Below are 26,580 nucleotides of genomic sequence, written 5' to 3'. Positions count from 1 at the left end.
ACAGGTTCTCCTTCTGGACGACCTGATACTGCACACCACACAGCCCCACGCAGGGGCTAAAACCGAGCAGCCTGAGCTGGCCACGCCCCGCACAGTGACAACAGTCCGGTCGTCCTTTGTCACTGAAACAGACTTCATTCCAAGTTATCTACAGTTTATGAAAATAGTTTGAAAACCTTTTTTTGCTCAAATGTAGTTAAAAAATTAAAAACCCACTATTAATGTTGCGTTTACTAGAAACACCATCTAGAAACGCCTCTGAAGAAAACTGTGCGTCTCACTGTATGGTGCCTCTTGGGCACCTCGCTGCGTCTGCCCGCTCGTTACTCAGAGACGACCGCCTTTTCACACAGTATTCAAACCCCAGCGTAGAATTGCATAGAATTATTGCTAGATTGCATTTGTGAAACATGGTGGAAACTTCCATCTGGGTATTAATGCTCCTGATCTCATTATCAAGTCCCGATGATCTGAAAACTTCAGTTTATACAATAAAGTTTATTCAGAGGTGATAACTTCTGTTATCTTTCTTACAAACATGATTTTACACCAGAAATATGGCTTTTGGTCTAACAATGTCCAAGACAAAATATTTTCCCCCATTTATTACTTTGACAGACTTCGCCTTGGTATGATTCCCTGATACGTAAATACAATTCAAATCCAAAATAAATATTAAATACTTATAAAGTTTACTCCTGTATAAATTATCTAACATCCAATGAGTTGTAGTGTCTTGCTGCAAGCTTTGCTTCTTGTTACTTCCTTAGGGATTCTCCTCTGTGAAAATTCAGATGAAGATGAACCTAATTCCTAAGTGCTTTTCCCCATTGAGAAGCATGAACTCTCAGATCATGATATTCGACTCCACATCGTTACAGTCAGAGGGTTTCTAAAGTGAGATTTGACTTCACAGGAGGTTGCCCACATCAAGTACATTCATAGTCCCTCTCCTGTGGATTCTCTGATGGCTATTGAAGGCTGATCTGTGGTGGAATTTTTTCCCACACTCACTGCATTCATAGGGCTTCTCTCCTGAATGGGTTCTGTAGTGCACAGTGAGGTAGGACTTCTGCGAGAAGACTTTCCCACACTCATTACATTCATAGGGCTTCTCTCCTGAGTGGCTTCTGTAGTGCACGGTGAGGTTTGACATTCGGGAAAAGACTTTCCCACACTTGCTACATTCGTAGGGCTTCTCCCCCGAGTGGATTCTGTGATGGATGGTGAGATACGACTTCTGAGAGAAGAACTTCCCGCACTCGTAACACTCGTAGGGCTTCTCTCCTGTGTGCACCCGCTGGTGTCTAAAGAGGGAAGAGTTGTGGGAGAAGGTCTTCCCACACTCGGTGCAGCCGTAGGGCTTCTCTTCCGAGTGACCTCTGTAGTGCACAGTGTAGTACGACAGGTCAGAGAACAGCTTTCCGCAGATGTTACATTCGTAGGATTTTTCTCCTGGAAGTGATGGGTGCCCATCAAAGGCTGAATTTTCCAGGAAGGTTTTCCCACACTCGTTACATTCATAGTGTTTCGCTCCTAAAGGAGTTGTATGATGGTCAATAGGGTAGGAGAGCTGAGAAAGCTTTCCGCACTCACTGCATTCATGCGGCTTCTCATCTGTGTGTACCTTGCGATGCCTAATGAAGGCAGAATTTAAATTGAAGGTTTTGCCACACTCATTACATTCATAGGGCTTCTCTTCCAAATGGCTCCTGTAATGGATAGTGAGGTAGGACACCCGAGAAAAGAACTTCCCACACTCACTACACTGATAGGGCTTCTCGCCCGTGTGTGTTCGCTGATGTGTGATAAGGGTAGATTTTCGGTAGTAGGATTTCCCACACTCACTGCATTTATACAGTTTCTCTCCTGTGTGCGTTCTCTGATGGTCACTGAGGGCAGACTTGCGGGAGAAGGATTTCCCACACTCACTGCACGGGTACGGCCTCTCTCCTGAGTGATTTCTCTGGTGTAGGGTGAGATGTGTCTTCTGGCAGAAGGTTTTCCCACATTCACTGCACTCGTAGGGCTTCTCTCCTGAGTGAGTCCTCAGATGCTGGGTGAGGTGTAACTTCTGACAGAAGGTCTTCCCACACTCGTTACATTTATAGGGCTTCTCCTCTAAGTGCGACCTCCGGTGCACAGTGAGGGTTCCCTTCTGGCTGAAGGATTTCCCACACACGTTACAGTCATAAGGCTTCTCTCCCGTGTGAGCCCTCTGATGTATGATGAACTTGGACTTCTTACAGAAGGATTTCCCACATTCGTTGCATTCAAAGGGCTTCAATTCCATCTGTGATCTCTGGTACACATGAAAATCTGGCATCTGGAGGAAGCCTGATCCGGAATCATTCCACTCGTAGGGCTTCTCCCCAACATAAGCTCTCTTACGAGTAATGAAAACAGCTTCATTGTCCAAGGCTCCCATGCACTCATTATAGTCAAAGGGCTTCTCTAAAACGCTGACTTTCTGAAGAACACTGTCTTCCCTTTGAGAAGCGCTGCCCCCACTCTGCGTAAGCTCCCAGGGCCCCTCACCACGCTGCACGCGCCAGCACTCGCTGCACTCATCGGGGCTCTTCCTCGCGTAGCTTCCATCGCTGATGATTAATTCCGCACGGGGCTCTAAATTCTTCCCATAGGACACACACCCACGAGATATGCATGAAGGAGCAAGGCGTGCTTCTGTGTCACAGGTTCTATCAAACGCACTCTCTCTCTCTCCAATCAGGGTCTTGCTACTGATATAAACGGCTTGCCTTGAATGTCCGTCTTCACTTTCTTGGACTCTGTCTAACACGTCATCAGCTTCCCGTATTTCTTCTGTAAAGGAATAAAGTTAAATAAACCTTGGGAATCTGAAGACACCAGCTATGGAATGGGAGTGGTTTCAAGTGCCCTAATGTGGGGCTGACTCTGGCTTTTAGGCCAATCTCCACACACACACACACACACACATGCGCACACACGTACACACACACACACAACTTACAAGTATATTGTTCTCTTTTCGCCCTGACTTGTCACATAAGACAGACAGAGACACAGACACACAGGGCTGGGGCTGAGGGGGGCATGGGGAAGGGTTAGGTTGTGATGGGATTCAGCATCAGTGGGTTAAGGGAGGGTAAGTTCTCTTGGAACATGAGGACCTTTGTTACTTTACAGTATTCAGCACTTTGGTAGAAAAGGTAAACACAGCAAATGAAGAGCAGAGGACAAAGTCACTGGAAGAGCGAGATCCAGGCAGAAACTGGAGGACTCAGAGCAAAAGAGGTCCATGGAAGGACAATAATTAGCAGATGGATATTCAAAGGAGACATTCAGTATGAATTACATTTGGGAGAAAGAGATTACAATTTATATTAAATGGTAATATATCACTTCATAACAAGATTACCATAGTAACATCCACATTAGTATAGCTCCTTACAAAATCCTGGCCTTTCTGTTTTGCACAGACACCTAAATAAGCATTCTAATGCTCCACTTTCCTTAATTTAGAGACAGTCTCCAACCAGGGCCCCAACTGCCTAGGCCTGACCACATTCACCAGGAAGGATGGTCCCCGGTGAATAAATGTCCAAAGATGTAAGAAAGATCAGATGGCAAGGAAACTTTCCAATAAGATCACCCCTTGCCTTGACCAGTGTGGCTCAGTGGGTTGGGCATTGTCCCGCAGGGTAAGAGTCGTGGGTCTGATATTTGGTCAGGACACTCGCCTGGGTTGCAGGTTCAGTTCCCAGTCGGGGAGCGTATTGGAGACAACCGATCGATGTTTCTCTCTCTCTCTTTCTCCCTCCCACCCCCTCTAAAAGAACAAATAAATAAAATCTTACATAAAAAAAAAGGTCAGCTCTCTGAGGGGCTGACAGTCTTATTTCACACTTACTGGACTTGCCTGCACAATGGAGCACAGTGGCTAGGAGCGCTGGGACTCTGACTCTAACACGTGATAAGCCAGGGGGCCCCGGGCAGGTGGCTTGGCTGTGACATAGTTTCACTCCCCTGAACCGTGGACCACGGTGTCCAGAGCACAGGGCTGGGAACGGACTGGCTTAGCACGTGTCGTCTGCTTAGATGCTCCGACACACAATGCTCTTTCAGCTTCATCATTTATTTTCTTTCGGTTTCCTGACTTAAAAGTTCCTAAAACCAGTCATGTGTCTGCTATAACATTGTAACAACTCTGAACACAAACACGAGTCCTCATACTCTTGGGTTTCATTCGGTATAAACCCTGGAATATCAGATTCCTACAGCCGCCCTGAAAATACTGACTTTTACCTGGGGACAGTGGAGACTTTTGGGTTCTCCCCTCTATTGTTAGCTGCCCTCATCCACATTCAACGCAACGGTGACCGTTCTGTGCTCCAAAACCTACAACATCCTAAGCCCCAAAGCCCCACAAAAACCCCGAGAAATATCCTTCACCAGTAAGAATTTCCAGGGGCAGGAGCCACAGCAGCCGCACAAACTAGCGTCGCGCTGGTCTCCACAGCGACCTGCCACCCAAGGAAGCCTAGGCGCCCGCCCCCACCGTGCGTCTGTGCGCGGCGCCTGTTCGTGCAAGGCCTGTCCCCGCAGAGAAGGGCGGCGGGACGAGACCGGAACTAGAGAGCTGGGAAGGGAGGGAGGGCGCTGTCACCTGTCACGGAACGAGTCCCCTCGACAACAGGCTAAAGGTGTCGGGTGTTAAGTGTGGATCAGCAGCCTAAGTACAAATGGAAAAGCCCTAAAAGCTGAGACTAGATGATCCCTTCAAGGGACCCAGAGAAAAGCAAAGGAGTGGAAAGCAGGTCCCAGGGCAGCGCCCTAAGGAGGGCCAGAAGCTGAACCAAAACCTGCCGAGGGGACAATCGCTTCCTGAACGGCTGCTGTGGACCCAGGACTGGGCAGACGGACATGAGAGCACTCGGGGCAATAAGAAGGCGCAGCTGGCGGGGCAGCCCCAGACGGACTGCGGGCACAGCCCGGGAGCAGCGCCTGCACACCTGGCGCCAGGCAGGGACCAGCCTTGCCCTGTCAGGAGGGGACCTGGTGTCAGCATCTGAGTGCACAGGGTGGGGACAGAAAACAAGCCTGGGCGTTCCACATCAAGAAAGGAAAGAAAATGGAAGATGAAAAGGACCAACAGCAAAGCCACCAGTGCGCTTTCTGCGGCCCCCCGAGCGCCTGAAAACGCAGGAACTCTGAGAACGGGGAGGCTGGGCACCGTGCACGGCCAGGGCGGTGCCTGGGCCCTCGGGGCTGCGACCCCTGCACGTGGCCGTCACGCGTGAGACCACGAGGACGCTGCGGATGCGTGATGGAGGGCGAGCGCTGCCCGGGCGCTGGGACTGAGGGCGTCGAGGCACAGAGATGCTGGGCGTCACTCCCAGAGGCGACAGTCCACTAACTCACCTGGACAGCTCTGGCATGGAAAGTCACCTTCTGCCACCCACGGCTCCTCTCCCTGCTCCAGTCTGACGATCACACTGGGCTTGGTGCTGTCGTACCCTGTGCGTGAGAAACAGAGCCAGGCATCGGCCGGCTGCTCGGCGTTCCCGGCTCTGCGCCCAGCTGCCACCTCCAGGGCTGCAGGACAACGTGGCCCATTCTGCCCTCATCAAGGCTAGAACTTCTGATGGAGAAGCAGAGATACAAATACCACCTGGAGCCCCAAAGGAATTCAATGGCCTATCACTTATTGCTTCAAAGTTGAGGATAAATCACTGGCTGAGAAGCCCCACAGAGCACAGCCGGAGCGCCCGCCCTACTCACCCACGGAGACCAGGTGGCTGTAGTTCTCCAGCATCACGTCCCTGTAGGTTGTCTTCTCCACGGGGTCCAGCTGCTGCCACTCCTCCTGGGTGAAGTTCACGGCCACGTCCCGGAATGACACTGGCTCCTGGAACGGCACCATGGTCGGGACTGGGTGACGGGGACAAGGCGCCGGGGACAGGAGTTCCCCGGGCTCACTGGTAGAGTCAACCAGGAGCACAGCAAACTGTGGGGAGAAAACTAACCACGTAGGAAACGCACAGCCTTTGGGTGCCTATTTGTGTGAAAAGTAAACTAACAGAGCTCTCAACCCACAGAGCAGCAGTTTTCTGGCTTTACAATGGAAGCATCTGCGTTCTGGGGCCACAGATCAGCAAAGCTGCACGCCTGCCCTCAGACGGTCCCTGTCCCGATAAAGGAGCCACCAGGGCAACGACAGCGGCTTTACCGCTCAGCATGTCCTCCAGACGCCTCTGCCCTCTCTGGTCTCCGTCTCCGGCCCACACGCGCGCTGCTCGGGGCCTCACGGCCCGCTCTCCGGCCGCCCCTGCGTGACTAAGCCTTCTCAGCCCCAGCGCCCCCTTCTCGCGGCAGTGCACAGCTGCACACGCGAATGCCGAGCGAGTACGTGAGTGGCGTGGCCGAGGTGACGCGCATCGCTTTCCTCCCGGCTGCCAGCCCGGGCTGCACAGGCCCTGGGGCAGCCCGCAGGACTGCACGCGATGGGGGCCCACGCAAACGCAGACACGCCGTCGGTGCTGCGGGCTGGCCCAGGGGAGTGTGTTAAGGACAGCTCTGTCGCAGTAAGAAGCGGTTCTAATTCGAGAGTCAGGCAAAAATGCAAAAGCACCTGCCTGCCCGAGACAAAACCTTACAAGTCCGATTCAGAGAGAGGTCACAGCTGACTCTGTGCTCACAGGGGCCCTGGGACACAGTGGTTCGCAACAGCGGGGGTTTCTTGAGGGAATTCTTGAGATCCTGGCAGTGATGAGAAATCAGAGCTGCAGCACACTCTGCACAGGGCAGGGGCTGGGCCGCAGCACAGGCAAACAGCAGCCTCGCCCACAGAGCGTTCGGGATTTCCTGGCCCATCAGCAGGTCCCCAGGCCTGTCAGCAGGTCCCATTGTGGCCCAGCAGCTGCCTGACCGCAACCAACCCCAGGACGACCTGAGCTACTCAAGCAACTCCCTGCCCTCAGTGCACAGGCGGCCAGATGCCTGCTGGGTCTGGGAAAAGCCCTGCGGCCAGGACACAGCACAGCCCATAATTAGGGGAATGACACATTCACTGGCCAAGCAGGTAACACCCGCCTGGGACAGATAATAGGCCAGATGGCACACCGGGAATGGAGGTGTAATCCAAGACCATCTCAGGCAAACTGGGGCGTACATTAACTCAGTTCATGTTGGACGTGGAGGTTTGTCCCAGAGGCAACTCTCAGAAAACCACTCTGGACAGAAAGTAACCTGGACCACTTCACCGTGGCCAAGTAACAAGCGTCTGAGAAAGTGGAACCCTTGGGCGCACTGCTGGTGACTGTAAAATAGTGCAGCGGATGTGGCCACTCAAAAAATCAAAAATGGAATCAGCATATGATCCAGCAATTCCACCTCTGGGTCTACACCCCAAAAACTGAAAGCGAGGACTAGAAGAGACACTTGTACGCCCTTGCTCACGGCAGCATCGCTCCAAAAGCCGAGACACGGGAGCAACCCGAGCGCCCACCGATGGGTGAATGGGTCAGTGAAATGCGTCTACACGCATCACGGAGCGTGATTCTGCCTTACGGAAACAAGGAAGCTTTGACAGACGCTGCTACACGGATGACCGTCACGGACCCTGTGCTGAGTGTGACCACCCAGTCACTGAGGGACAAATACTGTACGATTCCGCTCACACAAGGTCCTTACAGGAGCCAAATTCATAGATGGGGGTAGAAGGGAGGTTGCCGGGGTTCGAGAAGAAATGAATAGGGACCAGTTTCAGTTCTGCCAGTCAAGAAGCGCTCCGGAGCCGGTGGAGGTGATGTCTACACAGCATGAGTGTACTTGATGCCGCTGAGCTGAAGCATTTGAAGACGGTTAAGAGAGCAAAGTCTGTGTTACGTCTATTTTACCCCAGTAAGAAAACCTGGGGCGGGGGGGGGGGGGTATGAAGCCACTGCAATCGAATGACATACACAGCCCTGTCCATCCCCTTCTGCAGCCACAGCCTCCAGAAGGGGGAGAGGAGCAACCTGGGGCCATTCGCTGAGTACATTCACTTTAGCTTTAGCAACTATTCTCTCAGAAATTGAAATGAAAAAAGTCAAGGATCATCAGCCGAGGAAAACAGCATAAATAAGAGATAAGCATAAAGATGAGCAACCCACAACAACAGAATCAAACCCATAAAGGAAATAACTTACGTTACTTTGTATTAGTTTACATTTCATTTTTTTCATAAATTTAGCAGGATATTGGCTCCATAAAATGGGATCATTCTGCTAAGAAACAGCCACCAAAGGATACTTAGAAATTAGAAACTGGATTATTAAGTTTTAGTAACAAAGCCAGATCCAACAGATTCGACATTTTCAGAAAGAATGTGGAGGAGGAACAACAGGAAATGGTAAAGGCAGAACCGAAAACGGTACCTGAGGCTTCACATCACAAGGGGCACATAACACGCAAAGGAGAACACTGGGGAAAAATACAGAGATTGAGAAATTTCCTGAGATAATATCCAAAAGGACAAGGAAAAATCCAAAAAACGCACCAGATCCTCAGTAACTGACATTGTTTCTCACGAAGAAGAGCTCACAGCTTTTAAAAGAACAAGGATTTAGAAGCAAGAACTATCCCCAAGTCAAACTATCATGTGAGCTGGATGACACTCACTGACAAGAGCTCCATTGCAGGTCCCCCAGCTGAGGTGCCTGTAGGTGGCGGAAGCAGAGCTGACTGCTAGAGAGCAAAGCAGGACATGCAGGTTATTCCAAGGCCACGCCAGTGAGGTATCAGATCACCGAGCAGAGGCAGTAATACTTAAGTTAGTCCAGAAGCGGCAGGGTTAGAAGCCTGCTTAATCAGTAAGTAAAATCATAGACTAACATCACTTATATCCAACAACACAAATATCCAAAATAAAATTATTAGCAAACAGAATTCAATACCAGACTGAAAAGATCATATATAATAGCTAAATGGAACTTATTCTAAGAAAACAGATGAGTTTAATACCTACCAATCCATTAATATGATATGCCATTAGAATATGATTAAGAAGAAAAATCTTGTATCTCCAAGATGCTGAAAAAGCCTCTGGCAATATTCAAAATGCATACTGAATCTAAAATATAAAACCCTCAAGAGAATAGGAATTGACTGATACTTCACTAACATAAACATACATATAGAGCTACATGCAAACTCTGAGAGCCTAATACACATAGTATATGTGATATATACATACCTCAGTCACACACAAGCACATATGGACACCTTTTAACTTTATTCAGACACACACAAGCTCGCATGCTCACATCTATTTATGCTCCAGCCCTCTCAGTTCTAAAGTCAGGATTTTACTTAATGGAGACACTCAACATTCCCATGCCACGGGAAACAGACAAGGGGAGCCTTACAGCTACTGCCTGAGAGTTTCCAGCCATGGAGCTGGGAGGGAGAACTGAGGCCGAGCTGAAGGGAAAGAGCTGAGAAGTTGGGGGAAACAGGCAGGGCAAGTAACACCCATAAAGAAAATAATCAACTGAAATGGGCTTAGAACTGACACAGATGTTACAATCGGCAGCAAACATTACAATAGTTTATAACTGTATTCCATGTGCTGAAAAAAATGAGTAGAGACAGGGAAAATATTTCAAAAGACTCAAATTGAACTTCTACAGATAAAAACACTAACATCTTCTTTAGACGACAATTACACTGGACCAGAGGAACAGCACTGCTGGAAAAGATTAGTGAACATGAAGACACCGCAACAGATGCCGTGTGAAATGAAACCCACAGAGAAAAAGGGATTAAAAGAAAATGAAGAGCATCCCTGAGCTTTGGGACAATTTCAAGCAATGCAATCCACAGGTAATAGAAATCACTCAATGCGGGGGGAGGACATTTAAAGAAATAATCGTCCAAATTTTCCTGAAGTTGATGAAAATAGTAAATGCACAGTTCCAAGAAGTTCAGTGATCCCCAAGCACAGAAACATGAACAAAGCAGCATCAAGACATATCACAATTAAATTGCTCAGAATGACTGATAAAGAGAAAAGTTTAAAAACAGCAAGAGAAAAACAGCAGAAATGGTAACTGCATATTTTCTCTTATTACTTACACCTCTTTTAAAAAAAAATTAATTGATTTGAGAGAGAGGGAGGGAGAGGGAACGGGAGGGAGGGAGAGAAAAACATCCTGTTGCTGTTCCATGCGTTTATGCACCACTGGCTGATTCTTGTAGGTGCTCTGACCAGATGAACCTTCAGCGTAGGTATGGGGACGATGCTCTAACCCACGGAGCTACCAGGCCATCTGAACAGATAACTGTTAAATTAAAAACAACAACGTATCATGGGATTGATACTACCTGTAAAAGTAAAATGCAAAAGGGTAAAGACCAAGAGGAGGTAAATGGAAGGTAACTGTAAGCTGCTTCTGCTTCATGTGAAATGGTATATTATTTGAAGATAAAATATAATAAAGTTGCATACTCTAAACCCCAAAGCAACCACCAAAATAACAACGCAACAAGCAATCTAAAATGAGATCATAAACAACACTCAACTGAAAAGAAGGAAGACAAACACTGGCTGGGACCGGTCCTGGGGCTGCATACACGTCAGCGGACTCCTGGGGGCCCCTGCGTACAGCCCTGGGCGCGAGGTCTGCTTCCCGTGTTCACTCATCCCAGGGACTCCAGAGCCTGGCTACTCGACTTCCAGCCCTGGCCCTGCTGCTAGGACCCCGTAAACTGCTCCCATTCCCACATGCATCGCCGGCTCCTTGAGAGGGTTTCAAAGATCTAGACACAGTTATCTATCTCACGGAATCCAGGCGATGCGTGATGTGCGACGTGTGCAGACTGGACGGGGTAAGCTCCTATGTCGTCTCCCTGCTCCAAAGAATCCATTTAATAGGTTGTCCTCAGGCAGAGGACGTGTCAGTTATTAAACTGATGAGAACAGAGAGATGCTGCACTTGATCTCAGCCAAAAGGCTGAGAAACAATCAAGAGCTTTTTTTCTTTAGAAAAGAGTTCCAGCAGGTAAATGAGGAAGACGTGGGGAAGCAGTGCACAGCAATGACCATGGATCAGCAGAGGCTACCCCCACAAAACAAAGACGGGAAGCCAATATGGACTTCTGGAAGAAAGAGACAAATGTCGTGGACAACAGACTGGTGAAAAGAACTGAACCTAAATCTGAGTAAATGTACGGATCTAACTACCAATTTTACAAGGTGTACAGGAATTTTTTTAAAAAAGTAAAGTTAAAACAAATGGCAATGCAGTCAACACAATCCAGACTGTAGGAAACTAAGGATAAACAACCCAATTTCTTCAAAGAACGAATTGCAAAGAAATAACATGAAACATAAAAGGGTAGTTACTATTAAAAGATTTAATATCCACCAACTGCAACGTATGGACACTGTATCCTGATTGAAAAGAACAAACCAAAAAACATTTAGAAAACTGTGAAACCCTGAACACCGGATATTATATCAGAAAGAATGGTATTGTAAGTTATCCCCACCCACCTTTGGAAAGACTCTTTATTGTGCAAAGATATACATAGAAATATTGGCAATTTTTTTTTAAAGCCAAGTAAAGACAGAAAATATCAGTTTGGAAGTAACAGATGTCAAAGGCAGATGAATGGTCCCATGAGGAAAAGGACTGGGCAAAGCCCGCTGGATTTGACTATAATCAGGTCGCTGCTCATCTTTACCAACAGAAAGTGGTAAGAACAAAGCCCAGACTCTTGAGAACTCAAGTGGGAACAGGAAGTGAGGGCACCTTCCCTGGAGGATGCTTTTTTGTCCTGTTTGCTGGGCAACCAAGTAAACAGACTAACAGAAATATCTGAAGGATGAACAGGTCGCTGCCCCATGGCTTCAGTTTTATCCCTGGATTAAACAGTAAAAATGGAAATGTGTCTATTTGCAGCACAGTACTGTGGTGCCTGGAAAAATCATAAGCACTAAGTTCTCCTTGAGCAGGAGGCCCTCTGCCTGCAAAAGTGAGCAGAAGCCATGTATTTCCAGATTGTTATTATGAAAGCTATTCCATATTATATCTACTTTAGCAAAGAAAATTTTCCAGGTTCCAGGAAATCTTTACAACCCGCAAGTTACAAAAATGGTTTCTCTTCTTACAGTCTACACAAATCACATAATGGAAGGCATTTTCCTTTTCCTATGACGGTCAAGGACATTGGTCATACTTACAGCTTAACTTCAACAGCCTGAAGTATCATACCACCTGTACATGTGAATCTGACAAAGACTGCTGTTGCTGATAGATACTCAAAACTGCGTTTTTCATGTCTCTTATGTATTTCTGTGTTCCTACTTTAAAGGATGGATCCCTAAAAACCTCCTAAAATGTGTTAAAAGCCAAGTGGGAAAACTCACCTGGAATTCACGCATTTTTCGGCTGCTCTTGGAAAAGTGCAGAGATTGTTAACAGCAGACCTAGGGGAGAAGAGCAAGGAGCTGAAGCCATGAGTAACCTGGCCTGCTGAAGCAAGCACCTCCTGCATAAGAGCCACCAAGGAAACTTCAATAAAATGACGTCCCATGAACACTCAGAAGGGACTAAAAAAGTGACAGAGAGAAACACACACCCGAACCACAGTTGAGGCCAAAAGTGTCAGAGATAATTAGGTGAATACAAACATTGGCTCCTTTTACAGTTGGCCACCATTAAATAAAAGGTGGAAAGAAGTCCCTTTATACTGTTTACATATTTCCTTATTGTTCCCTTCAATTGCTGAAAGTCAAACAATCCATTAGAATGCAGAATACGAGCTCTCAAAAATGAGATAAATGTGCATCAAGGCATCATTTTGTTTATTTAACTAAACTTGGTTAATCTTTAATTACGAAAACAGTAATACTAAGGTGGGCACAACACTTGGCCCGGGGAGGGGGCGTCTCAGGCCCATCAGCAATCCCACCTACAGACCCCGACACCGCCCACGGGTCACCCCCCTTCAGGCCCAGTCTCCCCATCGGTCACCGAGGCCGCAGGGCGCCCCCTTGCGGGCTCACCCTGCGCCGCACGGCCTGACCGCTCACGCGGGACCGGGGGATCGGCACACGCTTAGAGCGCAGAACACAGGTCCCGATGCGCGTTGAGACACGCTTGGGACGTGGGGGGGACGAGAAGCGGAGCAAGGGCTGTGGGCTGTGCAGGGAGGAGGGCACACGGCACGCCCGCGGCCCCGGCTGTCACTCCCTAGTCGCCCAGGAGGGCGGCCCCTCCGGTGCAGCCTGCCGCTGCCCTCCCGCCCAGACACGAGGACCTCCGGGGAGCGGCCAACGCTCCCTGCCGCACGCTCGCGTGTCCTCGCCCGGGGCCGCCAACGCACGACTTACCCAGTCGGGACTCGCGGACCTGCCCCAAGGCTCCCGAGGCTCCCTGGCGGGGCTGCTCCTCCGGCGCCTGTCCCCCGGGGTCCCCGCCGCTGCGCCTGCCAAGGCCGCGTCCCCGAGGAGCCGCCTCTGGGCCTACGGGACAAACTCACTCAGGAGGACGTCCCTCCCGGGGCCTAATTGTCCAGCGCACTCGGCCGAGCCGCCGCGATGCAGAAGGGCCTGGCCCGGACCCCGCCGCCGCCGCCGCCCAGCTCCTCGGGCCTGGCCCGCGGGCTCCGGGGTCGCCTCGCGGGTCCCCGCTCCGGACCCCGCCCTCCCGCGCGAACCGTGGCTCGCACCGCTCCGCGCCCGCTGGCTGGCGGCCCAACCGGACAGCGTCCAGCCCCGCAGGTCCCGCGATCCCAGCCCAACGGAAGCCGAAGCCTGAGAACCACGGCCAGCGGTGACCTGAGCACGGACAGGAAGCGACGGCAGCGACGCGGCAGTGCGCGTGCGCGAACACGCACACAGCCCGCGGCGCACATGCGCACGGGGACGCCGTCGGCCAGCGGCCGGGGCGCGCGCGGGGCCGCGGGACGGGCGCCGGGACTCCGCTTCCCAGAAGCCAACGTCCTAATAGTTTCCAACGTGTGTGTGTCGGGGTGGGGCTTCTTTTTCCAAACAAGGGGAGGAAGGCATCCAAGACTAACGCTCAATGATGTTATCGCAGAATTCTAGTTACTAATACGTTTAATTAAATGTCGCGCTTATAAATGCGCCTTCCCGTTATTCATCAGGGTTGTCTGTGGTCACTGATTCTTAGTCTTAAGCTCTTAGGATAAGGAAAGGGCATGTTTCCTCTCGGGCTTCACCCAGTTACTCAAGGTGAAGAAAAGACTTGGTTTCCAGGACACCCGGTGCAGCGGCGACATTACATCCGTCCCTTGAAATTAAAGGGAAATTGGGGTCCCGGTCGGGACGGCAAGTTCTTCCCTCACACCGCCTCTTAAGGCGCCCCTAACTCCCCGGCACGTTGGCTTGTGGGAAGCGGAGTCCCGGCGCCCGTCCCGCGGCCCCGCGCGCGCCCCGGCCGCTGGCCGACGGCGTCCCCGTGCGCATGTGCGCCGCGGGCTGTGTGCGTGTTCGCGCACGCGCACTGCCGCGTCGCTGCCGTCGCTTCCTGTCCGTGCTCAGGTCACCGCTGGCCGTGGTTCTCAGGCTTCGGCTTCCGTTGGGCTGGGATCGCGGGACCTGCGGGGCTGGACGCTGTCCGGTTGGGCCGCCAGCCAGCGGGCGCGGGGCGGTGCGAGCCACGGTTCGCGCGGGAGGGCGGGGTCCGGAGCGGGGACCCGCGAGGCGACCCCGGAGCCCGCGGGCCAGGCCCGAGGAGCTGGGCGGCGGCGGCGGCGGGGTCCGGGCCAGGCCCTTCTGCATCGCGGCGGCTCGGCCGAGTGCGCTGGACGATTAGGCCCCGGGGGGGACGTCCTCCTGAGTGAGTTTGTCCCGTAGGCCCAGAGGCGGCTCCTCGGGGACGCGGCCTTGGCAGGCGCAGCGGCGGGGACCCCGGGGGACAGGCGCCGGAGGAGCAGCCCCGCCAGGGAGCCTCGGGAGCCTTGGGGCAGGTCCGCGAGTCCCGACTGGGTAAGTCGTGCGTTGGCGGCCCCGGGCGAGGACACGCGAGCGTGCGGCAGGGAGCGTTGGCCGCTCCCCGGAGTCCTCGTGTCTGGGCGGGAGGGCAGCGGCAAGCTGCACCGGAGGGGCCGCCCTCCTGGGCGACTAGGGAGTGACAGCCGGGGCCGCGGGCGTGCCGTGTGCCCTCCTCCCTGCACAGCCCACAGCCCTTGCTCCGCTTCTCGTCCCCCCCACGTCCCAAGCGTGTCTCTCAACGCGCATCGGGACCTGTGTTCTGCGCTCTAAGCGTGTGCCGATCCCCCGGTCCCGCGTGTGCGGTCAGGCCGTGCGGCGCAGGGTGAGCCCGCAAGGGGGCGCCCTGCGGCCTCGGTGACCGATGGGGAGACGGGGCCTGAAGGGGGGGTGACCCGTGGGCGGTGTCGGGGTCTGTAGGTGGGATTGCTGATGGGCCTGACTCCCAGGCCGAGTGTATTACCGTGACGTCAAAGCTTCTTGCTAGATCTCTTGGGCAGCACAGCCACGTTGGTAAAAATAATTTCAGGACTGAGTCACGCTTGAGTGCATCCCTTTACTCAAGAGCACCTGCGGCCTTTCTTACGTTGTGAAGTCAGTAAGAAAGGTGACGTATAACAACATTGTTTTTATCTGTGTGCAATGATGGGGATTATTTCCACAGGCACTGATGTTCATTCACTAATCAGAAGTGTACCCACTAAGTCACCACATAATCACGTGGGAGTTACAGACATACAGGAGGGCGCTCCCTCCTTTTCATTCTTCCGGTCCCTTCTGTAGGTTTGAAGGCACAATCTCCCATAGGTGTCATTCATGGAACTTTCTAGGTGAGGTCCTATGCAGGGAGAGTAGGCACTTCCTTAGCCAGCCAGGTGGTGTCACTTTGTTGCCTGCGTCTTCCTTCTCCAGGTCTGCCTCCGCTTTCACAGAGCTCCACGTTTTTCCAAGAGCAGCAGAAAATGAAAAAATCTCTGGTGAGTCTTTCTGGTGATGTGTTTACTCCCTAGTTTGCTTTATACTGCACCTTAGGAGTTCCAACTCAGAAATGTGAGAGCAGCCCAAATAAAGGATGTGCTCACGCAAAGCCCGGAGCCGCAGGTCAGCGCCAGGTGTCCCTGCCACGGTCACATGTATGCACAACACAACCCTTCAGAGCCCTTAAAGCCAGAGTGCAGGTGCGCCTTGTGTTCTTGATATTTGTTGCAAAACATGACAAATAGCACCCGTTACCTGACTTACGTTGACCACCCGACACACTTGTTTTGTCCTGGGTTTTAAAGATTTTGCTGACAGCGTCGCTGTAGCTGTGACTAGCCTTCCTCAGTGACAGCCCTGAGCCGCGACTGTCGGTGCCTTGTGCTTCCTGTAAGCCAAGTGCATACTGCCCAGGGAGCACGCAGTGCGTATGACTTTGCTGGTGGTGAAAACGTCGTTGTCCCGTAGATATATTGTCTTACTGCTTGAACCAGGGGTAAAACAAGGACCATCTGGACAAATAGCCCTCTCACCCTTCAAATAACTCCCCTGAAGATCTTTCTGGTCGTCCATTGGGGTTGCACAGCAGACCGGGCAGTGACATCTCTGGCAAAGAGTCCGCATCTCCCATTCACATTTTATCCTGCGACCCTGTCCCTGCCCTTGTCCCCCCTCCCTGAACCTGACCTGGTGAAGGTCCCCTGTGACCCACAGTTGCATGCAGTCCTAGCCTCGGACCGCCATCACCTTGCCCATATGCAGTTCCCTTTGTTGGTTTCTGTGACAGGATCTTTCCTTGGATGTGATTTTAAGGGGCAGTTCTTTCTCTCAAGGAGCTTCTGTTCCCCTTGGAGGAGGTGATTCATAGAAGTAATTGTGGGAGGTCACGGAACCCCCCCCTCCCCATCAGTACACAGGAAGTTCTGCAGTGGTGGCGAGCTTGTAACTGTCCCGTCTGAGTCTGCGGCTCAGTCGCTCAGCAGAGGGCGCGGTGGCGGGAGGCTGAGGCGGTCTGTGACCGGCAGCCCCGAAAGGAGCAGGACCTGAGTAGCTGCAGAGGCCGGCGAGGCACTCGGGCGGAGCACGGCATGCGGTGATGTCCTGTGGCTCCGAAGTGCCAGGAAGAATCCTGGCTTCCCGAGGACGAGGCCTGCTGTGGAGGGATAGTGAGGGGCGGATGGCCGCCGCGTGAGCCTGGCTGACGGGCCCTGGTGTTGTCCCACGCTCGGTCTCGTTCTGCAGAGAATCCGAGACCTTTGCGTTGGGCAAGTGAGTCATCCGATAAGAAGATGTCACGTTGCACAGGGACTGCCCACATGAATGCCATGAAATGCAGGGGTGGGGTGGGGTGTTGCCTCCTGAGGCGCCAGGACAGGGGGGTCCCTGGGGTGCTGTGGCCGACCCCGGTCCCCAGTAGTACGTCTGCAGGCCTGTGATTTTCTCTCGGTCGTGAGGGAGGGTTATACTTTTACATATTTAGAAACTTTTTTCCCGTTAACAGACTATTTTTAGAGCCGTTTTAGGTTCCCAGGAACGCCGAGCAGACGGTAGAGTGCTCATATACCCCTCCCTCTGAGGTTCTCCCGTTGTTACCACCTTCCGGTCATGGGGGACTTTGCTACAATTGAAGGATCAGTGTCGATACGTTAGTATCTAAAGCCCATAGTTTACATGGGGTTCATTCTTTGTGCTGTGCTGTTTAGTTTGGACAGAGGGACAGTGACATGTAGCCACCATGTCCACACCATACAGAACAGCTTCGGGACCCAAAAGTCCCCCAGGCACGACCTGTTTCTCCCTCCCACCCCTGACAGCTGCACACCTGTCCACGGCCTGCATGTCTTCGCCCTTTGCAGAGCGTCGGACAATCAGAACCATACAGTGTGTAGCCTTTCCAGATGGGCCCACTTCCATTTCCAGGACGTCCTGCCCGTGTCTACTGCCGCTCATTCTGTCATGACACTGTTTTGTTTTTTCACTGATTTATAGTCTTAAATGTTTATAAAATTTTTCCAGTGTGGGTCATGTTAACAAACATTTTCTTCCAAGCTTCTTTGCCTTTTTACTTTATTTCCCAGGATTACCATATAATTCCGTAATATTTTCATTTTGAGAAATTGAGTTCTCTGTATTTTTTCTAATTTCCCCAAATGAATAATTTTGCGTGGGTGGGATTCCTAGTTCAAGAGTGGCCCCTTCGGTCAGTACTGGGTGCAGCACCTTTCACGGTGGTGGGCGAGAGGGAGGGATTCTTTGGGCAGGTGGTTCTTTCCTCTCTGGCTGTTCTTAGTCTTCCCTTTCCTGATTCTGGGAGCTTTGCACGTCTGAGAACGTCTGTCTTTTCCCTGATGTGGGGGAGGACCCTTGCTGGCTCGGGGGTCCTTGGACTGCAGTCTTTGGCCCCAGAAGGCTCCCATTGCTCCCAGTGCTTCCTTCTTTCCTGGCCCATCTTTAAAGTCCTCCGGAAAGGCAGGGAGACATGTCCCTCTCCCTCACGGCAGGGGAGTGAGCCGGCACTGTGTGCAAGGACAGGCGGCCCTGAGGAGGTAGTAACTGAGACGTCACCAAGTATCCGCACTCCCACGTGCCATGTCCTGCCTCGTGTGCAAACGTCGAAGCAGTTCCCGTTATGAGGTCACGGCTGTCTGCAGGTGGTTACTGTGCAGAAGGGTCTTAAAACACACTGTTAAGGGTTGCTCCCTTATCTTCTGTAACCTAAAAACCCCTAAGTAGCTGCAGTTCTGGTCGGTTTCTTCATTCGTCCGGGTTTTCTAAAACCCCGCTTTCTGAAAGTTAAAAGTGCTCATAAAGCTGCTTTTTTAAGCCAGAAAAAGAGTAGTGGACGTTCCCCTTCTCCTTGTGTGTTAGCGTGGACTCGGGCAAGCTGTCCCCATCGCCAGCCCAGTCACTTGGGACGTTCACGGCGACGCCGTTTTCAAGCAGCAGCACACACTGCGCGGCAGACGGGGCTGGGGCGGGCCCGCGCAGTGGGACCCAGACGGGGCTGCTGTTGCTGGCTGACTGCTTCGGCCCGTGTGGCGGACACCACAGGCGGCCCCTTCTGGAAGCTGAGGGAGGACCGGGTTGGAACATGAACAGCAGGCAGATTTCGGGCATGTTGAGCTTGAGACCTGGGAGCTGTGTGTGTGGAATCCAGGAGAGGAGTCGGGCTGGGGTACGAATTTGGGAAACGTGGGCATTTAGGTGATGGTTAAAGCTGGGCGGCCAGGCGGGACCCCCATCAAAGTGGAGAGTGGACCAGCCCGAGAACAGAGCCCAGGGCCCCTAACTCGGGATGACTTGGAGGAGGGGAGGAGCCGGCAAAGGAGGCTGAGCAGGAGCTAAACCAGCACTGTTCCTGGAGCAGAGCGCACCCCGTGCCCCAGCGAGTGCGCCCCAGGCCTGGGCCTGCCAGGCTCAGCGTCCCCCATGGGCAGGGCTGCTCCCGGCTCACAGCGCAAGGCAGCGTTTCCTTCCTCTCGTGTGCACTGAACGAACTCTTTTTCGGTGCCTGTCCGATAGCTCTCTGTTCCTTCCACAACCTGTAACGTAAAAGGTATACAGTGTTCATGGTCGACTTCACCTGTGAGCTGGGCCAGCTCTTGTCCCCGGACGCCTTCTCTGCGTCATCCAGTTCCCGTCCTGTTGCTGCTACAGGGGCCAGTGTCGTTCAGGGACGTGGCCGTGGACTTCACCCAGGAGGAGTGGCAGCAGCTGGGCCCCGAGCAGAAGACAACCTACAGGGACGTGATGCTGGAGAACTACAGCCACCTGGTCTTTGTGGGTGAGCAGGGCGGGTGCTCGGGCTGCTAAGATGTAGGGGATTCCCTCAGGTTTACTGACTTGGAAGTTGAATTTGATGGGTCATGAGTTATGTGCTTCGGGCACCAGGCAGAGCTGCTCCCCAGGGAATTGTCTTAAGTTTGACACAACTCGGGGGCACTTGGGTAGTGTCGTTCATAGGGCAGTACTCTGCTCAGATGGAAGAGAGCAGGAGCCCAGCAGCCAGGCTCACGTTCTCTTTCATTTCCATGAACAGGGTGTCACCTTGTCAAACCGGAAGTTATCATCAAGCTGGAGCACGGAGAAGAGCCGTGGGTAGAAGGAGAGTTCCCACTTCTGAGTCGCCCAGGTGTGTCGGGGGAGGCACGAGGAGATGGGTGGCAACTGGCAGTTTCGTTTCCCAGGAACTTCTCATGGTCCCACAGCTTCAGAAGTGGCTCCAGCTAGTGCCCTGTGTGCGTCGGCTTCCTGGCTCTCACCCCAAGAGGTGTCTTCCTTCCGCACAAAACCTGGGTCTGTAGAGATTTTCCATGCTTCCCTCCCAGAACCAAATCTAGTCACTTCCTTCTTCCTCGTAAAACCTGGGTCTTTCGTGCCCTTACGGCCCTCTCTGCGCCACAGACAGGCTGATTTTCCTGGAGCAGGAATGGTTCTTGTCAACCAGCAGAATTCTAGTTTGGATTCTCATGGTCAGTGGAGGTGCTGAAAGTATTCTCTTAACAGATTTGTATCTGTTGCTATTTTGACAGTGGCTCTTTGAAGTTGTAGGTTTTAAATAAAAATCACAATTTTCGGAGCTGGTCGAGGAATCGAATTTTTAGTGTTTGTACAGTAAACGAAACTCAGGTGTGGGGAGGTGCTGTTTGCATTCGGAATTAAGTGTCAGTGGTATGTGTACCAAAGACAAGGTGAGTTTAAGGAGGATGTCAGGCGACTGATGTGGGAAAAGCAGTTCCCAAACTGACTGAGCATGTCCTATGGGCCAAATGCCGTCCTGAGCACGTGGCATGTATTAACTTACGTGATCCCACTGCAGCCCCACGGAGTAGGTGCTGTGTTGCCCCACGTCACCAGGGATGCTGTTTGTCAGAAGGCGGGGCAGGGGCTTGCCCTGGGCCGCCTGCTAGAGTTCATGCCTCGTTGTCCAGATAGGAGCAGGCAGTCTCATGGTCAGAGTGGTTCTGTTTAAGTCACAGCAGCTTGAGAATAATTGAGAATAGTTAAGGAATCCAAGGCCTCTGAAGGGGTGGCGTGCTCTGTGGTCTGCCTTACACTTTGTTAGATGCACCTGTTCTTGGTCTCTCCTGTGAGAGGAACAGAACTGGAGTCGGGGCTCTGGGACAGAACTGTTGCCCTCAGCACGAGGGGATTTCAGTGTCAGTGTGCTTGGCCCTACTGTGTGGAATCCTTTTTAAAAAGCCAAATAGTTTGGAAGGATCTAGACTAGTCAAAAGGCTATCACAGATCTCTGAGTGTAAGGTGACAGTGCCTTAGACTGTCATGTCTCTCCCAAGTTGACATGAAATGACACTGTGTAAAGCTCTGCTCTTCCCCCCCCCGCCCCCCAGAATGGACCCATTCCTCGAGGAATCTTACAGCCTCCTTGTCCCTAGCTCTCCTTGTTGCCCTGTCACTTGGCCCCATTTGCCAGGAGTCCCCTCACGTCTGGCTCGTCCATTGTTCAGCAGGTGTCCTATCTTCTGGTCACTGCTCTGAGCTTCTGTTGTCCCTTCTATGCCCAGTTTGCACAGAATGCTTGTACATTCCCCCCTCCTGTCCTCACTGGCAGGGGGAAAGGGTGCATGGGATGATTTTCATCTGCCTATGAAGCTAGCGTCTGTGCCACAATGAAGTCTTGTGTACGCCCCATTCCGTGTCTTGTGTAGAAAGATGTACAAAATTCAGTTAACTTTGCCTCTCTTTAGGAGTCTGGAAAATGGATGTGATAGAGACGGTCCAGGAGAGTGAAGACAAATGTTCGAGGGAGACTGTAGCCGTCAACAGCAAGACCCTAATTGAAGAGAGAGCTCGTCTTCTTGGTAAGACTTTACATGTGGAAACAAACCCTGTTCCTTCAGAAGTGCCCTGTGGATGTGACTCATGTGAGAGGAGCTTAAAGTCCCCTTCAGAATTCATTAGTAGTGACGGAAGCTACGCGAGGGCGAAGCCCGAAGAGTGCCGTGCGTGTAGGACGTCACTTCTCCACGTGAAGCTTGAGAAAACGCACCCAGGAGAGGAAGCTTATGCATTGAATCAAGCTTTTGCTCTAAATGAAGAAAGTATTTATCAGAACATTCATATTTTGGAGAAACCCTTTGAATTTATTGAATGCCAGAAAGCCTTTCAACAGGATCCAGTTTTTGTTGCCCCTGTGGAGGAGAAGCCCTATAAGTGGAACGAATCTGAACTAGCCTTTCTCCAGATGTCAAACCTCAGTGTACACCCAGCGTCTCATATGGAGATGAAGCCCTACGAATGCAGCGCATGTGGGAAATCCTTCTGTAAAAAGTCAAAGTTCATCATACATCAGAGGACTCACACAGGAGAGAAGCCTTACGAATGTAATCAGTGTGGGAAATCCTTCTGCCAGAAGGGAACCCTCACTGTGCACCAGAGGACACACACCGGGGAGAAGCCGTATGAATGTAACGAGTGCGGGAAGACCTTCTACCAGAAGTTACACCTCATTCAGCATCAGAGAACTCACTCAGGAGAGAAGCCCTATGAATGTAGTTACTGTGGAAAGTCCTTCTGCCAGAAGACACACCTCACACAGCACCAGAGAACACATTCAGGAGAGAGACCCTACGTTTGTCACGACTGCGGGAAAACGTTCTCCCAGAAGTCAGCACTTAACGACCATCATAAAATTCACACGGGTGTGAAGCTCTATAAGTGTAATGAATGTGGGAAATGCTTCTGCCGCAAGTCCACGCTCACGACACATCAGAGGACGCACACAGGAGAGAAGCCCTATGAATGTAACGAGTGTGGAAAGTTCTTCTCCCGGTTGTCCTATCTCACTGTACATTACAGAACTCATTCAGGAGAGAAACCCTATGAATGTAACGAGTGTGGGAAAACCTTCTACCTGAACTCAGCCCTCATGCGACACCAGAGAGTACACACCGGAGAGAAGCCGTATGAATGTAACGAATGTGGGAAATTATTCTCCCAGTTGTCCTACCTCACAATCCATCACAGAACTCATTCAGGAGTGAAGCCCTATGAATGTAACGAGTGTGGGAAAACCTTCTACCAGAACTCGGCCCTTTGTCGGCATCGGAGAATACATAAAGGAGAGAAGCCCTACGAGTGCTGTATTTGTGGGAAGTTCTTCTCCCAGATGTCGTACCTGACTATACATCACAGAATCCACTCGGGGGAGAAGCCCTACGAATGCAGTGAGTGTGGGAAAACCTTCTGCCAGAATTCAGCCCTGAACAGACATCAAAGAACACACACGGGCGAGAAAGCCTACGAGTGTTACGAGTGTGGAAAATTCTTCTCCCAGATGTCGTATCTCACCATCCATCACAGAATCCACTCGGGGGAGAAGCCCTTTGAATGTAACGAGTGTGGGAAAGCCTTCTCCCGAATGTCCTACCTCACTGTGCACTACAGAACCCATTCAGGAGAGAAGCCCTATGAATGTAGTGAGTGTGGGAAAAAATTCTACCACAAATCAGCCTTCAACAGCCATCAGAGAATCCACAGGAGAGGGACTATGAATGTACTTGATGTGGGCAGACTTCTTTGAAGTCAGGCCTCATTTTACATCAGAGAACCCTTCCAATGTAATGTCTAAGGCACTCCCACCATTGTTAAGACGGAGTTCACGTGGGGGAGTGTGGACCAGCCTCTGTGCATTAGTCAGACTTACAATCTGAAAACTCACAGGGTAGAAATCACAATTGAACAAGACCACACGACTTGCTGGATATCAGACTATACAGGAGTAAAATTTATAAATGTGTAGAATGTATATACATTTCTGTGGTTTCAAACTATTACATATCAGGGAATTCATACGAAGGGGAAATTGTCATTCTAGGGAATGTGGAAAACACACTTCTTTGGAAATTATTAATACTAAGAATTATGTTTCTGATACAATATCAAGTTGTTTTGTAAAGAAAAATAATGTGCTCTTGTGTAAATAGTTGTAATATCAAGTAACTAACGAAGAGAGCAACAGAGCCACAGCAGACTCAGATATGAGTGTTTCCTGAGAATGTACAACTTTGCTTTGTAGCGTGGTACATTGTCAGGGTTGTAGGTTCATTCTGAATCATGTTTGAAAAGGCAGTGTGTCATCATTGGAATAATTTGGAGGACACACAGCAAGATTACTCACTTTAAGTAGCATCACCGTGTCAGTATCAGATGCGCATTGTCACTGAACCCATGGTGACAGGTATAGAGAGTGCTTCTTCTCGTGCCCTTCCCTAGCACTTACAGATGGGCTTGGTCATTAAGGAACTCATTCTTCCATAAAGAAGGCAGTGTTTTTAATAATGTCAGCTGTCTCTCGGTCAGCAAGACATAGAAAGTGTGCATACAATAGATAGAAAACTGCATAGCTGATTTTAAATGGTTACAGATGTCTCCAGTAGTGAGAAATAAATGTAGTATTCATTGAACTTTATATGGTTTTAAAATATTCCCATTTTTATCTAATTGTTTTTCTAATTTGTATGTAATTTTTTTCATGTGTTATTATTTGGATGTCTACACAAATGTAAGTGTGCAGACCACCATACGATGTAACAGGAATTACCTGTGTTTTTAAGTGTTGTGCCCCACTCCTGGTTCCTGAATAGATGGACATGTTCACGTGGGTTTGTGGCAGACACTTCTGTGTAGCCACGCTCGTCACTCGCTCCTTGCTGTTCGCTGGCAGAGTTTGGGTGGCCACTTCTCCTTGTGGAATGGGGAACAAATCCTGATCAGTTTTTACGAGTAATGAGAATCCCTTTCTCACGACCAGAGATGGAGAGGCCACGGGACCCAATTATAGACACGTATACAAAGGAGATATCTGCCAGGTTATCTCTGGAAAGGTGTCCTCAGGGATTCAAAGACCCCTGAAGGGTGACGTGGAGCTGGTGTCGAACGCTGCTTGTCAGGACGGGATGCCTGGTGACGTCTTCCAACAATGAGGGGTAACTGGAGCGTGGCAGAGCGGAAAGACTGGAGGGACCCGCGGCCCCTGAGCCAGCCTGAGCCAGCCAGCTGTGGGCCACTGCAGCTCGGGACTGTTTCTTTTGTGAAAGACTGAATTTATTTTCAAGCAAGTGGATTTAAGTTGCTCTGTTAATGAAAACGGAAGATACAAAGTTACACTTTTGCAGGAGTCACACAGTTGGGAAGTGGACTTGAGCTGAACCATTTATTTCAAGGTGTTGATACAGATTCCTTTTCTGTAAATGTCGATGTAAGTAGTTTGAGCATTGGAAACAGCTGAGTGTGTACGTTTCCCTGAGTTGTTACATTGTTGACCCGCGGCCCTTTGGAACCTGATACAATCTTGCTTTTTATAATGCGCGACAGATGGTTTGGGTTACTGTGTATCACTCAGGCGGGTTGCCCCGGTGTTGGCTGGCAACATAGGTGTGAGGTGAGGACCCCCTTTGGTGTGCTTTCCCGAGCCTGAGGCCTGTGCTGAGTGACGCACCCGGCACTGAGGCTGGCCACACGGTCTCCGCGTAGCGCCCGTGTCGCTTCGTGGCACGCCCCTCCATGCTCTGGGTGGTCGGCGTGTTCTGCGTGAGGGCACCCGCAGGCCTGGCAGGCTGCACAGTTCTGTGCGGGAACCGTGTGTCACAGGGCTTTGGCTGAAGTGATCTCTGCAGAGATCTCCCGCACCCACGTGTCCTCGTTATGGCTTAAACGCAGTGTGCATTCTCAGTAAAGTGTCTGAACAGTTCCCTCTGTCTCCACTCTTTCCCTCGGCGGGAGCGCCCGCGCACGGGGGCTGGTCCTGACTGCGCCTTCAGTGACCTGGCCATGTCACTGTCACTGTGCTGGTATGTCTCCGTATGGGTCGGTCTGGGAGCTGAGGGGATGCCACGCTTGGGAAGTTTAACTCTCCTGGCGCGCGAGTAAGACACACGGGCGTGAGTCAGAGAAGGAAGCACCGTGTGGCCTGGGTCGGCGCCTGCCGGGCAACAAGCCCTGGAAACCGACACAGCGTGAGGACCTGCTTTGTGAGCCACAGCGACCTCACAGTCTGTGGTGTGAGTGGGTCAGGCCTGGCATGCAGCGATGAGATGCCCCCCCACCCATATTTCTAATCGCTCTGTAGTTAGTGGCGTGCTGGGTCAGCCCTTGCTTCCATGGCCTCTCAGACAGGTCAGGATGCAGACACGCTCACGTTCTGCCCGAGGCCACAGCCGCCCTCACCTCGCTGTCCCATCTCAGCCTGCCTGGCTCTCCACTGAGCTCCCCAACGGAGGCTGTGTACTAAGCCACAGGACTGCAGCCCAGATATGGCCAGCTTTAAAGAATGCCTCCGATTAAACAACAAGGAAATACACGCTTTAATTAGGTTGCTTTTTCTTCTTATCACAGAGATTACATCACAAACTGCTTTCCCTTCCTGGCATTTAAAGGCTGTGTCTCCTGCCAAACTGATGACTTGTTTCCATGGCCTGACTCAGAGATGCCATAGAAGTAAGAGGAGGTCATGGGCCAGGGGACTAAACGGAATGGGAGACAGCTCTGCAGGAAGGCAGATGTGGCTCTTGGGGATGGGGGAGGTATTGGCAGCCAAGTGGCTGCAGTTCTCTGACATCAGCTCCAGGTCCAGGGTCCTCTGCATACCAGTCAGTCAC

The 26,580-nt window shown here is 51.4% G+C and overlaps 2 protein-coding genes and 1 pseudogene across 4 annotated transcripts; 1 reads left to right on the top strand and 2 right to left on the bottom strand.

The window, feature by feature from the left end:
* Positions 1-478: 478 nt before the first annotated feature.
* RBAK (RB associated KRAB zinc finger) lies at positions 479-12,458 on the bottom strand. Of its 2 annotated transcripts, none has more exons than XM_090288645.1 (4): positions 12,395-12,458; positions 5,764-5,890; positions 5,404-5,499; positions 479-2,823 (listed from the first exon to the last, which is right to left on the bottom strand). In XM_090288645.1, the coding sequence occupies exons 1-4, from the start codon at positions 12,407-12,409 to the stop codon at positions 911-913; spliced, it is 2,151 nt and encodes a 716-aa protein (XP_090144771.1). In that variant the 5' UTR covers positions 12,410-12,458; the 3' UTR covers positions 479-910. The 2 variants fall into 2 exon arrangements, with proteins under 2 accessions (XP_090144771.1, XP_090144772.1); XM_090288646.1 differs by lacking the exon at positions 12,395-12,458 and adding an exon at positions 6,639-7,456.
* On the bottom strand, positions 10,813-10,988 carry LOC150001075 (U2 spliceosomal RNA; annotated as a pseudogene).
* A 2,052-nt stretch (positions 12,459-14,510) lies between the features above and the next one.
* ZNF12 (zinc finger protein 12) lies at positions 14,511-25,673 on the top strand. 2 transcript variants are annotated; one of them, XM_090288644.1, is made up of 6 exons: positions 14,511-14,654; positions 14,849-14,980; positions 15,896-15,960; positions 19,619-19,745; positions 20,001-20,093; positions 21,670-25,673. In XM_090288644.1, the coding sequence occupies exons 3-6, from the start codon at positions 15,946-15,948 to the stop codon at positions 23,502-23,504; spliced, it is 2,070 nt and encodes a 689-aa protein (XP_090144770.1). In that variant the 5' UTR covers positions 14,511-14,654; positions 14,849-14,980; positions 15,896-15,945; the 3' UTR covers positions 23,505-25,673. The 2 variants fall into 2 exon arrangements, with proteins under 2 accessions (XP_090144770.1, XP_090144769.1); XM_090288643.1 differs by lacking the exons at positions 14,511-14,654; positions 14,849-14,980 and adding an exon at positions 15,446-15,590.
* Positions 25,674-26,580: the final 907 nt, after the last annotated feature.

The sequence above is a fragment of the Furipterus horrens genome, unplaced genomic scaffold (genome assembly GCF_987537825.1).
Source record: "Furipterus horrens unplaced genomic scaffold, mFurHor1.1.pri manual_scaffold_10, whole genome shotgun sequence".
In the NCBI taxonomy this organism is placed as follows: domain Eukaryota; kingdom Metazoa; phylum Chordata; class Mammalia; order Chiroptera; family Furipteridae; genus Furipterus; species Furipterus horrens.
The sequence above is the reverse complement of the archived record's forward strand: the minus strand, read 5'-3'. Positions and strand labels throughout refer to the sequence as shown.